At 43.0% G+C, this 12,146-nt stretch overlaps 1 protein-coding gene across 1 annotated transcript in view; it reads right to left on the bottom strand.

Annotated features, from left to right (window-relative positions):
- The window catches only part of LOC113989558 (death associated protein), a 51,466-nt gene extending 39,782 nt beyond the window's left edge, over window positions 1–11,684 (bottom strand). The window contains exons 1-2 of the mRNA XM_027724282.2: window positions 11,513–11,684; window positions 4,625–4,721 (exon numbers count right to left, since the gene is read on the bottom strand). Coding sequence (XP_027580083.1) covers window positions 4,625–4,721; window positions 11,513–11,567 — 152 coding nt within the window. The 5' untranslated portion in view covers window positions 11,568–11,684. The remainder of the gene's footprint in view (window positions 1–4,624; window positions 4,722–11,512) is intronic.
- Window positions 11,685–12,146: the final 462 nt, after the last annotated feature.

Here is a 12,146-nt window from a genome sequence, read left to right as displayed (position 1 = left end):
CTTTAAACATAAGAGCCTTTGCAGTTTACCCTGTTTGTTAAAAATAAGTCTGATATTTGCTTTTTTAAAGGGGTTTTTTTTATATCCTGATGCTGATAAATAATTACAGTTTCTTCTTCTTGAGATCCCAGAATTACAATTAATGAATCTCTTGTGCAAAACTGAACAAACAGCTCTCACTTCAAATTATCTGTCTTTCAGGAGTATTTATTACATCAAGAGTCAGATGCTGGCTCAGGAATGCACATGATACTGCAAATCTCAGTTAAACATGCATTAACGGGCTTTTAATAGAGCCCAAGACTATGAGTAGCCTAGCTATTCCAAATAATTTCTATGACAACATACGGTCCTGAAAAATGATGATTTTGATTCATAACCATACTTCTAATTATAAGTTTCACCTTCCTCCAGCGCCACAAAAAAACTCCTTCCGGTAGCAATCAGTAGGACTTTCAATCAATAAAAACTGCAACCATATAAAAAAATTCAAATCAACACAAGTGACAAGCAATTACAAAAACATAAGAAAATCAGTAATGGATCAGTCCAGAAGTTCATCCAGCCAGTATCCTATCTCCAACTGGCTGATCAAAGTCACTCTTGTCTTGAACACATGTGCCAAGAAACCCACCTCACAGTCCAGTTTACTACTGACACCTTGACCAAAGGGGTGCCACTGGCTTTTGGAGATGCCACATCTTTAGTTCACCTAAACCAAACAATGCAACTTCTCCCTACTTTCATCAAGTCTTCTCTATATAATCAGATCCAACCATTCCTCTTTAAGTAAAACTCTATTTATACCAGACACATAAAATTATTTCTACCACTCAAGGCTGAGAACTGCCTCACAGGAAAGGTTTAAATTTGTATAAAATTGTCTTACCACATACTGTTTTAAGGGATCACAAATCACCATTATGACAAGTCTCCCTATCTTCATGAAATGAGCTAAAAGTTGCTAAACAACTGAGAAAAATAAATGTCAACTAGTGAATGTTAGTCACCTTTATCACAGCACAGTTAGCTATGTCAGGGGTGTTCACCTGTATCAGTTTTGTTTAAGACTAGAAACATTGACACAACAACTTTTTCTGCAACCAGGCTGCAAAAACAATGCTGTCTCTGAAGCCACAAATACTTCTATGAACCACAGCCAAAAGCCTTCTTGCTGAGCAAATGCTCAGATTTGTGCCATCATGGGGAGGACATGTGCTCTCAGAATTCCCAGAGAACCCTGGGAGAGACTGAATTCTTCTTCTTCCATTTACTATCAGTTCCACTAATCTGTCCTCAAGTAAACCTGCAATGAGATTAAAATAATGACTTAGTCATTCTACCCTCCCTTTTCACAAACAAATTACTCTTCTGTTTTATTCTTTTCTCCTACATCATTGTCAGCTGGCCGTATCACCTGATACAGATTTCCTGAAGGGCTGTTTGCTCTTTTTAACTTTGAATGCAATAGGGAGCAGAAATTGCATCATATCAACAATACTACCTTAAAATGGCAAAGACTAAAAACATGATAGTAGAAAGTTAAAAACACAGATGTCTCCATATCTGCTTAGCAAAGGGACATAAAACATCAGCTAGCAAAGCCCCACAAGTACGTTGGTGCTGGAGAAAGCAGAACAGAATGCTCACTTCTCCTCTCCTGACAAAGCCATCCCCATCGCCTGATAAACCAGTCTCCACGGGCATCAGAAATCCAAGGATATTCAAAGGGCACCGTGAATCACCAGGAACAGACACAAACTCCGGGGGCTGCACCTTCCAGCACAAAAGCATAATTTAATTTTGACTAACAACAACAACAACTTTATGTACTGTGGCCTGTGAAGTTTGCTTATTCTGTCTTCAGCTAAATACATTCTTGCTCACATCTATAGCCTGTACTAACACCAGAGCAGTGCAAGTATTCGCACAGGAGCCTACAACAGCCTTTCCCTTACATACACAAAAGGTTTCTCGTTCTATCAGGAAAACAACTTCTCTCAAGTTGTAAACCAACTTACTGTTTTGTATTATAACTCATGTTGGTTCCCACCTAACTATGCTCTTTATGTCCCCCCGCTGCTTTCTTTTTAAAAAGGATTAGATCAAAGAAATAAAATAGTTTAGCCCAGTGCTTTCTGTTTTAATATACAGGCTCAAGAAAACTGTATGCACAAGTGCCTAATACAGACCAACAATGTATCCTCCACATAAAACCAAAGCAAAGAGCACACTCCAAATACATATTTTGACAATCAACTGATCAAGTAGACAAGGGAATGAATTTTATGATGTGTAACAGCTAACTATTCTCTAGTTAATAAGGTAGCTCTAGAGGTCATTAAACTATCTCCTCTGCCATAAAAGCATAAAATTTGTTCACAGACCTGCTTTACAATACTAATATACAGTGTGTCTTTGCTAGCATCTACAGATCAGGAGCGCAGCCCTCTCCCAATCATTCTGTTGCCCAGGCTTTGTTTCACATTGTGGATTGGTCTCAGGCCAGTTCACCTGGATTCTCTGAAGATAATGCTAAAGTGGAACACCTATACCAAGGAGACACCTAACACATGCCAGCTAGGATTGGTCCTTCAGTCCAGACAACCAAACTAAGTAATCTCCAAAACACACACAGTATGAACATTAAGTCCTCAGCACCCACTGTTTACCCCCACAAATGGGCTTCTATTGTGCCACAGCACCTGCTACAGCAAACACAGCCACAAATATCAAGATTAAATTTTAACTTTTCCCTGCACTATTTGAGTGAGAGAGGGAAACATAATCTTTCTCCAAGAAAAGAATAAAGCACATGCTATACCGTAACAGAGGCTTAGGTCTGTGAACAGATACAAGAAGTCTTCTCATTTGGATCCTAATCAGGCACCCTCACCATGAGGCTGGCATGCCAAGAAAAGATAAGAATAAGAAGGTACATAATGCTGTGCTGGGTCTGGGTGAGGTGGTTAATTGTCAACATAGCAGCCTTTTCTGTGTTGTGCTTCGCATTGGTAGCTGGAAAGGTACTGACAACACACGAGTGTTTTGGCCACTGCTGAGCAGTGCTTCCACAGCACCTAGGCTGTCTCTCCACCACCACCCTCTCACCAGCAGGCTATGGGTGGGCAATATCTTAGGAGGGGACACAGTCAGGACAGTCGACCCTAACTGACCAAAGGGATATTCCATACCATCTGCTCAGCAATAAAAGCTGGGAGAAAGGACGAGGAGGAGACAGGGAGCATTCATTATCACCATGTTTTCTTCCAGAGCAATCACTACATGTACTGAAGCCATGTTACGCAGGAAGTGGTGGACATCGTCTGCTGAAAGGACATAGTGAATAAATATTTTGTTTTCCTTTGCTTCCGTGCAACATGGGCTTTCTTTTGCTTTATTAAACTGTCTTTGTCTTGATCCATGGGGTTTTTTCCATCTTGTTTTCTCCCTCCTCATCCTGCTGAGTAGGGGAGTAATAGAACAGCTTGGTGGACATCTGTTGTACAGCCAAGGTCAACCCACCACAACCACACCTTAAATAAAATGATGTATCCCCAAGCAAAGTTTAAATTGACCCCAAGAAACAATTTCTTACTTAAATCAAAACTTGATTGCAGTACAGACTCTTTTAACTTATATGCCACTGAGCAGAATTACAAGATGACCAATTTGATTGATGAAGAAAGGACATAAAGTATAATTTTCCTGCATTGTATTTGAATATATTAATTAAAATTAGTTTTCTCTTCTTATAAAGGTGTTTCCTATTCCAGTTGTGATTTAGTAAATAAACACCTTTGTTCTTATTTATACAGACATTTTCATTGTTCTACATGTAAAATAAATATAAGTCAGTCTACTTACCAAAGCACAAGAACAGATCTCAAGGTTTTTTTAAGTTGAGCAAATACCAAGAACAATCCCAGGCAGTAAGTTAGTAGATAAACATTTCAGGTAAGTATAGTCCTGGCTACAAAGAAAAACATCTAGCCACGGAAAGCAGCACAAAACTAGGTGGCTTTTGTAGGAACAGAAGTACCGCAACAGTTCATTGAACCTCCCCGCTTTCTAAACAGCAGTAATCCAATAAATCTACTTAAAACTGCTAAGTAACTGCTGTCTTAGTATTTGCCACCACCAGAACTGATAGATTCCCATCTAAAATAAAAGCAGATAATATTAACACCATTTATTTTTACTTGTCTTTTCAAAAGCACCATATTGTCAAATATCTCACAGAGAAAGGATAGGGACTACAGGGTAAAAGGAATCACCCAGCACACAGCAAGACCATCTCATATGAATTGACAGCGTAATGCTTATGTCCAAATGTGCTTCTCCACAGTCTGAATTCAAACATTTTAGGAAAGCTGAGGTTTTACTTTAACTGTACTTTTTTCTCCAATCTTCTCTTACCTGGCGGCATCATTTAAAAGAGGTTTAGCGATGTGAAAATTCCCAAATTCTCCAATTCTCTTGAAGGAGTGTCTACTTGCTACTGCTTTATGATACAAAACCAACTGTATCTTTGGTTTGCTATTTACAAGGAAAGCAAACTGGTGATAAGGCTCAAGGTCATGGAAATTCACTGTAGCACATGCACCAAATCAAAAGTGCTCACCTGCTGGTTTCCCAGTCTTGGTCATCCTTATCTTTTTCTTCTTTGGCATCAGAATTGTGTGGGTGTTTCTGCACAATCCGCATCCCACCAGCTTTCACTGGAATGAAAATTAAACAGACAAAACAAACCTCAGTCAAAATACCGTAAGAAGGAAGTTTTAAGCATGACTCTCCCCACTTGCTTCCTGATACTTTACAGAGTAGTTTAATGGTAATTACAGTTTGAAAAAAGGGCCTGAAGTGTAAAAAAGCGGCAAGCCTGAGGAACAGCTACTTCAGGACCACATCTGCCATTCTCTTTTACATCATGCCATCTTTGCTTATCCTGAGAAGCTGCAGGTCATTTTATCATCTGCTTTCAACATCATTTCAGAAAACTCAACGCTGTTTTAACTCCCCCTCCACCTCTTACTAACTTGCAGTAGTCCAAAGAAGAAACTGAGGCAATGACTTGCACAAAAGGCCACAAACATGAACGTTAAATACTCTGATAGAACAGGAAGGGTCAAATAAACTTACTTGTCATTTCAAGTTTAAAAAGTACATCTATAATAATAGTATTTATACAAAAAGTACTTTAGAAATAGTGTAACAGAAAGCAAAGCTTAGAAGGACTGTTAACTTCCATTTAGAATGGAGTTTTTTGTTTTGTAAAACATATTAGCATTTACAACATTTCAAATGCTTGCATCATTTAGTTTTAGAAATGATGCAAATGTGAAAGCATCCCTTTGAAACACAAAACAAGAAGTGAAAGCAAATCCACTTATGTTCATCACTTATCCACTCCAAATCGCAATACAAAACAGGAACCGAGCCAGGCTTAACACTGCAGCTACAAAGCAGAGCAACAGGCAGGCTGCTCTTGATCTGCTTTCTGTTTCAATAGTGTACTTTTTTTTCTTCAACCATTGCTATACACGCTTACAGGACAGCACAGGACAAGAAGATGCATCTCATTAGCTAACTGGATGGGTTACACTGCCATCAGCAACCTCATAAGAACACCACTGTAGCGGTCAGAAGTCAATAAAACCACCTACAGACCCGCTGGTTTGTGTTTCACATTGCCTTGACACAGCAAGCCTTGGTCAGACTCGGCAGAGATGTCACAGCCAGAGTGAGCAGGATGCCAGAGCAGCCACTGGAAGAAGCTGAAGCGCTTGCCAACATGGCTGGGGGAAGCTGTACTTCTGACAGCCCTCCTGTGTCCAGCCACAGAGGGCTTAGGGCACCTCACAGCAGTTCAGTGCTAATCCCTGAAACCTAGACACAGGTCTAGTGCTCAAGTCTTAACCAGGACAGCAATGGACAGGACACCACTGTGCATAAATTCTACAGCCTGTGTGAAGGCGATCAGGAAAGAGAAACCGACCTGCCCTAGGAGAAAGTGACAGCTCTTTGGCCCTGCTTTTGAAAAACAGATTTTAAACTTTTTATGATATCTGAAAGGCAAACTTCTGATTCAATAAAGGTCATTAACTAAAGTTAGGCAATCAACAGACAAACCCAAAGAAATATCTTTCAGAACCTATCAAAATTGTGTCCTCTTACCATGTATTAAAAAAAAACAACCCCTAAACCCAGATCACTAATCATTTTGTGTTCTGTCTCCAGAACTTATACTTCAATAGGTGAGAAATGTTTCACATGGAACAAGGAAGGAGAGACAGTTTAAAGTTATATTTCTTGTTGCCTAAAGTGAAGCAAAACTAAAATTCCAATTAATTTCTCTTGATTCAAGCTCCTCAGGAATTACAGTTTGTTTGCAAAAGCAAACACCAAGAGTTCTGCCAAGTGCTGTCATCTTTTAATATCTCAGTTAATGAAAGTGATTGGTATGTTTTATTGACCTTAATTTACAAATTAATAATTTGAATTAATGTCTATATTTAACATCATTGCAGAATCAGTTATTATTTATTTCAAATTACTTTTCGTGGAAGATGCTGTCTCCACAGCAACATCTGCCAGGGTTACAAACGGCACCTCTGAACAATACACACATCTCCATGTCCTTCACCATCTCATAGGAAAGTAAAAAATCAGTACCTGAAGATTTAGTGCTAATTTAGGTGGTCTAAAATCTCTCTCTTCTCATATTGTATATCATCAGGCCACCAGCCACTTGTTTTCTCTTTATCTGTCACTAGAAAAGATATGCAGCTAACACGTTCAGATTTATCTGTATGAAGAATTAACAGGGATTAAAAAGCAAATAGCCAGACAACTAAAAGGCATAATAGTGACTGAGTAATGCAGCAACTTAACGGTTTTTTTTAAATCTGATTTTTTTGAACTAATATCAGCAGGAATAGCATAGACACCTTAAAGTACTTTGGTGCATAATTAATAATACTTAGTAATCTGAGGTTACTGCGCAGACCTGGGAAATCAAAAGAAGAATCCAGCAAACAACTGCCACAATCATGTGCATTTCTGAGACCAAAAGTTAAATAATTAGATCAGCATTCTATACATATAGCTGATGTACATTTCTGCCACCCATGACACAGAATGCTCATACCCAATCTAGTTTCAAGAGATTTATCTTAAGAAGATAAAATACTCTTGCAGCAAAATTCACCTTCCTTTTCAAAAGGTTTCAACTAATCTACACTACATTGGAGAGAGACAGAGAGAAAAAATTATGATTACGTCCACCAAGCTAAAGAAAAACCCACTCCATTTGGGAGATTTTCTTGGGAGTTATGAGGATTCATCTATTTCGTACTTGCCTAGCATTTACTACACAATTTGGCAGACGTTTACCATGGTGATTTGTCATTTAAAAATCACCCTTAAAAGAGCTCAGATTTTCTTGTAATAAATCCTGCAGAGAAAGGACCTAAATAAATGATAAACCACCTTTCAGAACGCTGTCAGAAATCGGTGCCCAGAAGTGGATGGTGTCAACAAAAATGTGTTGGCATTAGGAAGAAAGCAGCTCCTGTGCAAGAGGAGAACTTAGGAGGGACTTGCGCTAAGGCAAGAGGGGACCGGGAACAGCTCCCTGGGGTGGTGGCAGCCAAGAGACCACCAGTCTCTGAAGTGTGAAATAAAGAAGAGATCATCTGCCAGCATGCTCTGAGAAGAGCAACAAGTCTGTTTGCCTCACTGCTGGATATGAGACAAGTTTTGGATTTTAATTACCATCTGTCATGTTTTTCCCCCCTTGAGAGTCAGACAGGACTACCCTGTCTGTCCTGTGAATGCCAGCCCGTGGTCCTCTTAATGGTATGACTACTCCTTCAATCTAGAGTGGGAATGCACTCTACTTTTTCTTCTCCTCCCCCCACTGTTGTGCTTATTTCAGACTCCTCCCAGTCTCTGAGACTGAATTCTGAAATAAACCCCACTGAGCTGGAGCAAGTAACAAGCACCTAGAGAAGCACTATAGATCAGCAATGGCACTGGCCCCAGCTCGCTCACAGCGCAGGTTTCCCCTTAATACACTGCTGGTCACAGCATCTGGGGAGGAACTTTTAGAAATCCAGACTATAACCAAGAGTTTTAGCAGGTTCCCCTTTTCCTTGAGTATGCTATTCAATATTAACATGAAAATTTATTTCTTATGTACTGTGTAATAACAGATTCCATTACAATGATAAGATGCATGAAAAGGGAAACACAAAATATGCCCTTGTGAAAGATTAAGGGAGCATACCTTAGTGTCCAACAAAGTAAGAACAGAGGTAAGAGTTATTATATACCTTCATTTCATAGAAATCTTGGCTCAAAGCTATATTTTTTTTAGTGCAGGAAAAAGCACATAACTACTTTCATGAATCTATTGTATAAATAATATATATAATGGCCAGTCTTCGCGAGCGAAGATTTGGGAAAGGTCATTAACCCTTCCAGCCTGCGCAGTGGATTTTTAGGTGAGACACAGCGTGTGCTGAACTGAGCCCACCCTTTAGTCCTGAGGTTCATCTGCCGGGGCCGAGCAAAGCTTGGACAGTGGCAGTGAGGTCCCCAGGATGTAGGTTTGTTTAGAGTGACCTTCTCTTAGGTGGATTGCCTTCCACGGCTGACGAGCTCCACCTGCCCAGGGGGCCGGGAATTGAACCCGGGTCGCAGCGGTGAGAGTCAGACACTCTAACCACTAGACCACCAGAGGCCCCTGAATCTATTGTAAAGCTTCACAAAATATATGAATCTATTGTAAAGCTTCACAAATAAACTATTAACACAACCACCTTGCTTTGTCCCTCCACAGTATCTACCAGAAGAAATGAACAACTAAAAGCATAATTAAGCACAGCTCTTTAGAGGGACTGTACAAACCTACTCAGAAACATATTACATGCAGGTGCATTTGATCTCACTGACAGACAGATATTTAATAAAGATTAAGTTAAGGTCCTCTTAAATTTCAGAAAGAAGTTCAAAGTCACTTCGTACACCCTGTTAGCAGCCTGAGGTCTTGAGGTTCCTTTCCATTTCATTATCCTTGGTCTTTTCAAGTGCTTTTTCTTCCCCCATATGTGAAAGATCAATGCAGAAATGGAGCCAACAGACTGCACGCAGTCAGTAAGTGAGTGCCAAGAGTGCACATGAAAAACAATGGATTTGCTAATTTTGCTTTTAATTTGATGACCCTAATCCTTACTAACTTTTATGTGTCAAAATCATACTCAGTGGGGTAAGACATCTGTAATTACAGGTAGGGCTCTTTATACAACTGTATGCAGCAAAACCTGAGCCTTTAAGCCATTTATCAAACGAGATACCTTATTCACATCTTTGCTAGGAACTGTCTTTGTTATTTATGAACACAATTCCACCTGTATTTATTTTTGTAAAAAATCTTTTACTTTCATTTTATTAAAACTTGCTTACAGACTGACCTATTGCATTGTTTTAATATTCAAGGATCTAAACCAGCTTGATACAGAGGATTAAAACCTAGCTTCACACACTAAATATAAAAACTGTTGCTAGTCAGCACATTTGTTGTGGTTTTCTAAGTGTTAAAAGAACACAGGGCCACTTTCCTCTGCCAGACGGCTCAGAACCACCTTCTTGCAGAAGCATCCTGGAATTTAACTTCTTCCTGAAGATACTGTACATAGTGTTAGTTGTTTTTTCTAACCTCAAAGACAGACTTGGTAATCTCCTTCCTTCCAAAGCTCAACTGATGCATACTTACACATACAAAAAAAATAACAGGGATGCCAATGATCTTAAAAGGCTGAAAAAGTTCTTCAGTTCATATGTGGGCATGTTTTACACAGAAAAAATAAACTGAAATACTCAGCAAAGGAAGCCTGTACTGTACTCCAGTTGTGCTTTTGCACTGTGCATCGCTAGTGTCTTGTGTAGAGAGGCTCACTTCAGGTCTTTTAAAAATGCCACCTGTTTCAAAAGACAGGTTTTGAAGCAACACTCTCAAACATGCAATGACATCAGAAAATACAGTCGTAAAGCACCTAAATGAAAATATATGCCATCGACAATGTAGCTGGGAGACAAAGCTAAACCACTGTCAGGTCTTAATGATCCCTTCACTCTGAAGCTGACGTGTACCTCAAGGAAGCCAGCTCCAGAGCTATGGCAACAAAAGCTGTCACCATTGGGAAAGACTGGGGAACCATTGGGTTTGGTTCCCTGAAGCAGCTCAACAGGAAGTCAGGTCAAAGCTCCTCCATGACAAGGGAGGCTGCAGGACTAGGATGACTCTGCTTGGCCAAGAGACTGGCGTAACTCAACTGCTGAACTATATTTGCCATGCAAAGTAAAGCCATTATTTCTCACTTCTAATATCTGTTTAGAGGAATCACAGGTCCTCATTATAAAAAGAATAGAATCAAATAAGGGTTCAACAACCGTTTACAAATTTAGCTTTAAATCTCATCAATTGATGTGAATATAAAACTTACCACCTATGAATTTAGAATTTCAACAGTTGCTACTGAAACACTTAAAAAAAAAAAAAAGCTCGCCAGAGAGGAGCTGCCGTCCATGGACGGCGGCAGATGGGTGTCCCACTGAATGTGACACACAGCTCCTACCCTGACCACCTGCTCTCCCACGAGCACGCAGCAGCGGGATGGAACGGACAGAGCTCCTTTGCTGGGCAGTTCATAAGCAGCTTTACTTGTTTCCTACTCTGCCAGCCTCCAGAGTTGCAGCCAGGAGCGCGCAGCCTGCTCTGGCACTCACACCGTGACGCCCACAGGCAAAATGGATGCACAGCGTACTACTACAGTATTACTAGTTTGCAGTGCGTCTGCTCGCACTCAGTTTGCGCTGTTGGAACATCGTCTCCGTGACCCAGACTGCTCCGTTCCCGTTCCTCTTCCCACCATCGCCAGCCCCAGGCGGTGGTTCCGCAGGCCTCCCCCGCCTTTCGAGGGCGGGATGCCGGTGGAAGACAACGTTGTCTGCCGGGTGGGAGCCCGGAGACGCCAAGCTGCACACACCCGATGAGGGTTTGTCCATAACCAGGGAGGTCCTCCGGGAGGAACAGGGCAGGGAGAGTCGCCCCGTCACCGGGAAAGCTGCCGGAGGGCAGGGAGCGCCGATGGCGAGCAGGGCTCAGGATCCCATCCCACCTGGATCCCACAGCACACCTCCCGCGGCCAGAGCGTCACCACCACACGTCGCTCCGGGCGGCGGCGCCCGGGCAGCAGGGAGAGAAGGAACCCCCCGGGGCTGTTCGGCACTGCCTGCGGCGGGACCCGCCCGAGGCCAACCTCGCCCTGCTCAGCCCCGGGCGGCACCGGAGTGCACAGAGCGGTGGCTCCGCGGGGAACTGCGCCCGGCCGGGCTCTCCCGGAGGCGCTCGGCCCCGCCGGCCCGCGGCCGCCACGGCCCTCCCCCCCCGGCCCGTCCCCCGGCGTGGGAAGAGAAAGAGCGGAGAGACGGGAACCGGCGGCCGTACCAGCAGGAGGGTGTCCGGCCCGCGTCTCTGCTTTCTCTTTGGGAGGCGAAGACATTTTTACTGTGGCAGCGGCGCCGTTCCCGCACCCCGAAACGGCACAGCGAGCACGGCCAGCGCCCGGACCGCCCGCAGTGCCCCGCACGGCGCGGCCCCGCTCCCGCTCTGTCAACGTGGCCGCCGCCAGGACGCGCCCCCCGAGGGGCGGCGCCGCCACCGCCCCAGCGCGGCCGCGCCGGGCCCGCCCCAGGCGGGTGCGGCGTGTGCCGTCTTACGGCCCCCTCGTTGTTTTAATTGCCGAGGGAAAGTGGCACGGGCGGTCGACGGCGTGATTCTGAGTCGGCTGCTTGTGGCGCTTCAAATAATACCCGTCATTAGCGACTAATCGGCTTGTTCACACCTTGCGCTTTGTTGCGTCCTGCCAAACTACACAGGTGTGAAGTGGCACGCGTGTGAAGAGAGCGCTGTGCTGGTTTTGGCTGGGGTAGAGTCAATTGTCTTGACAGCGGCCGGTGTGGAGCCGTGTTTTGCGTTTGTGCTGGAAACGGCGTGGATAACACAGGGATGTTATAGCTATTGCTGAGCAGAGCTCACACAGCGCCAAGGCCTTTTCTGCTCGCCTCACCCCATCAGCGAG

The sequence above is a fragment of the Pipra filicauda genome, unplaced genomic scaffold, assembly GCF_003945595.2.
Source record: "Pipra filicauda isolate LSUMZ 115617 unplaced genomic scaffold, ASM394559v2 scaffold39_size4671491_pilon, whole genome shotgun sequence".
NCBI classification, from domain to species: domain Eukaryota; kingdom Metazoa; phylum Chordata; class Aves; order Passeriformes; family Pipridae; genus Pipra; species Pipra filicauda.
This window is presented reverse-complemented; position numbering and strand designations above follow the sequence as displayed.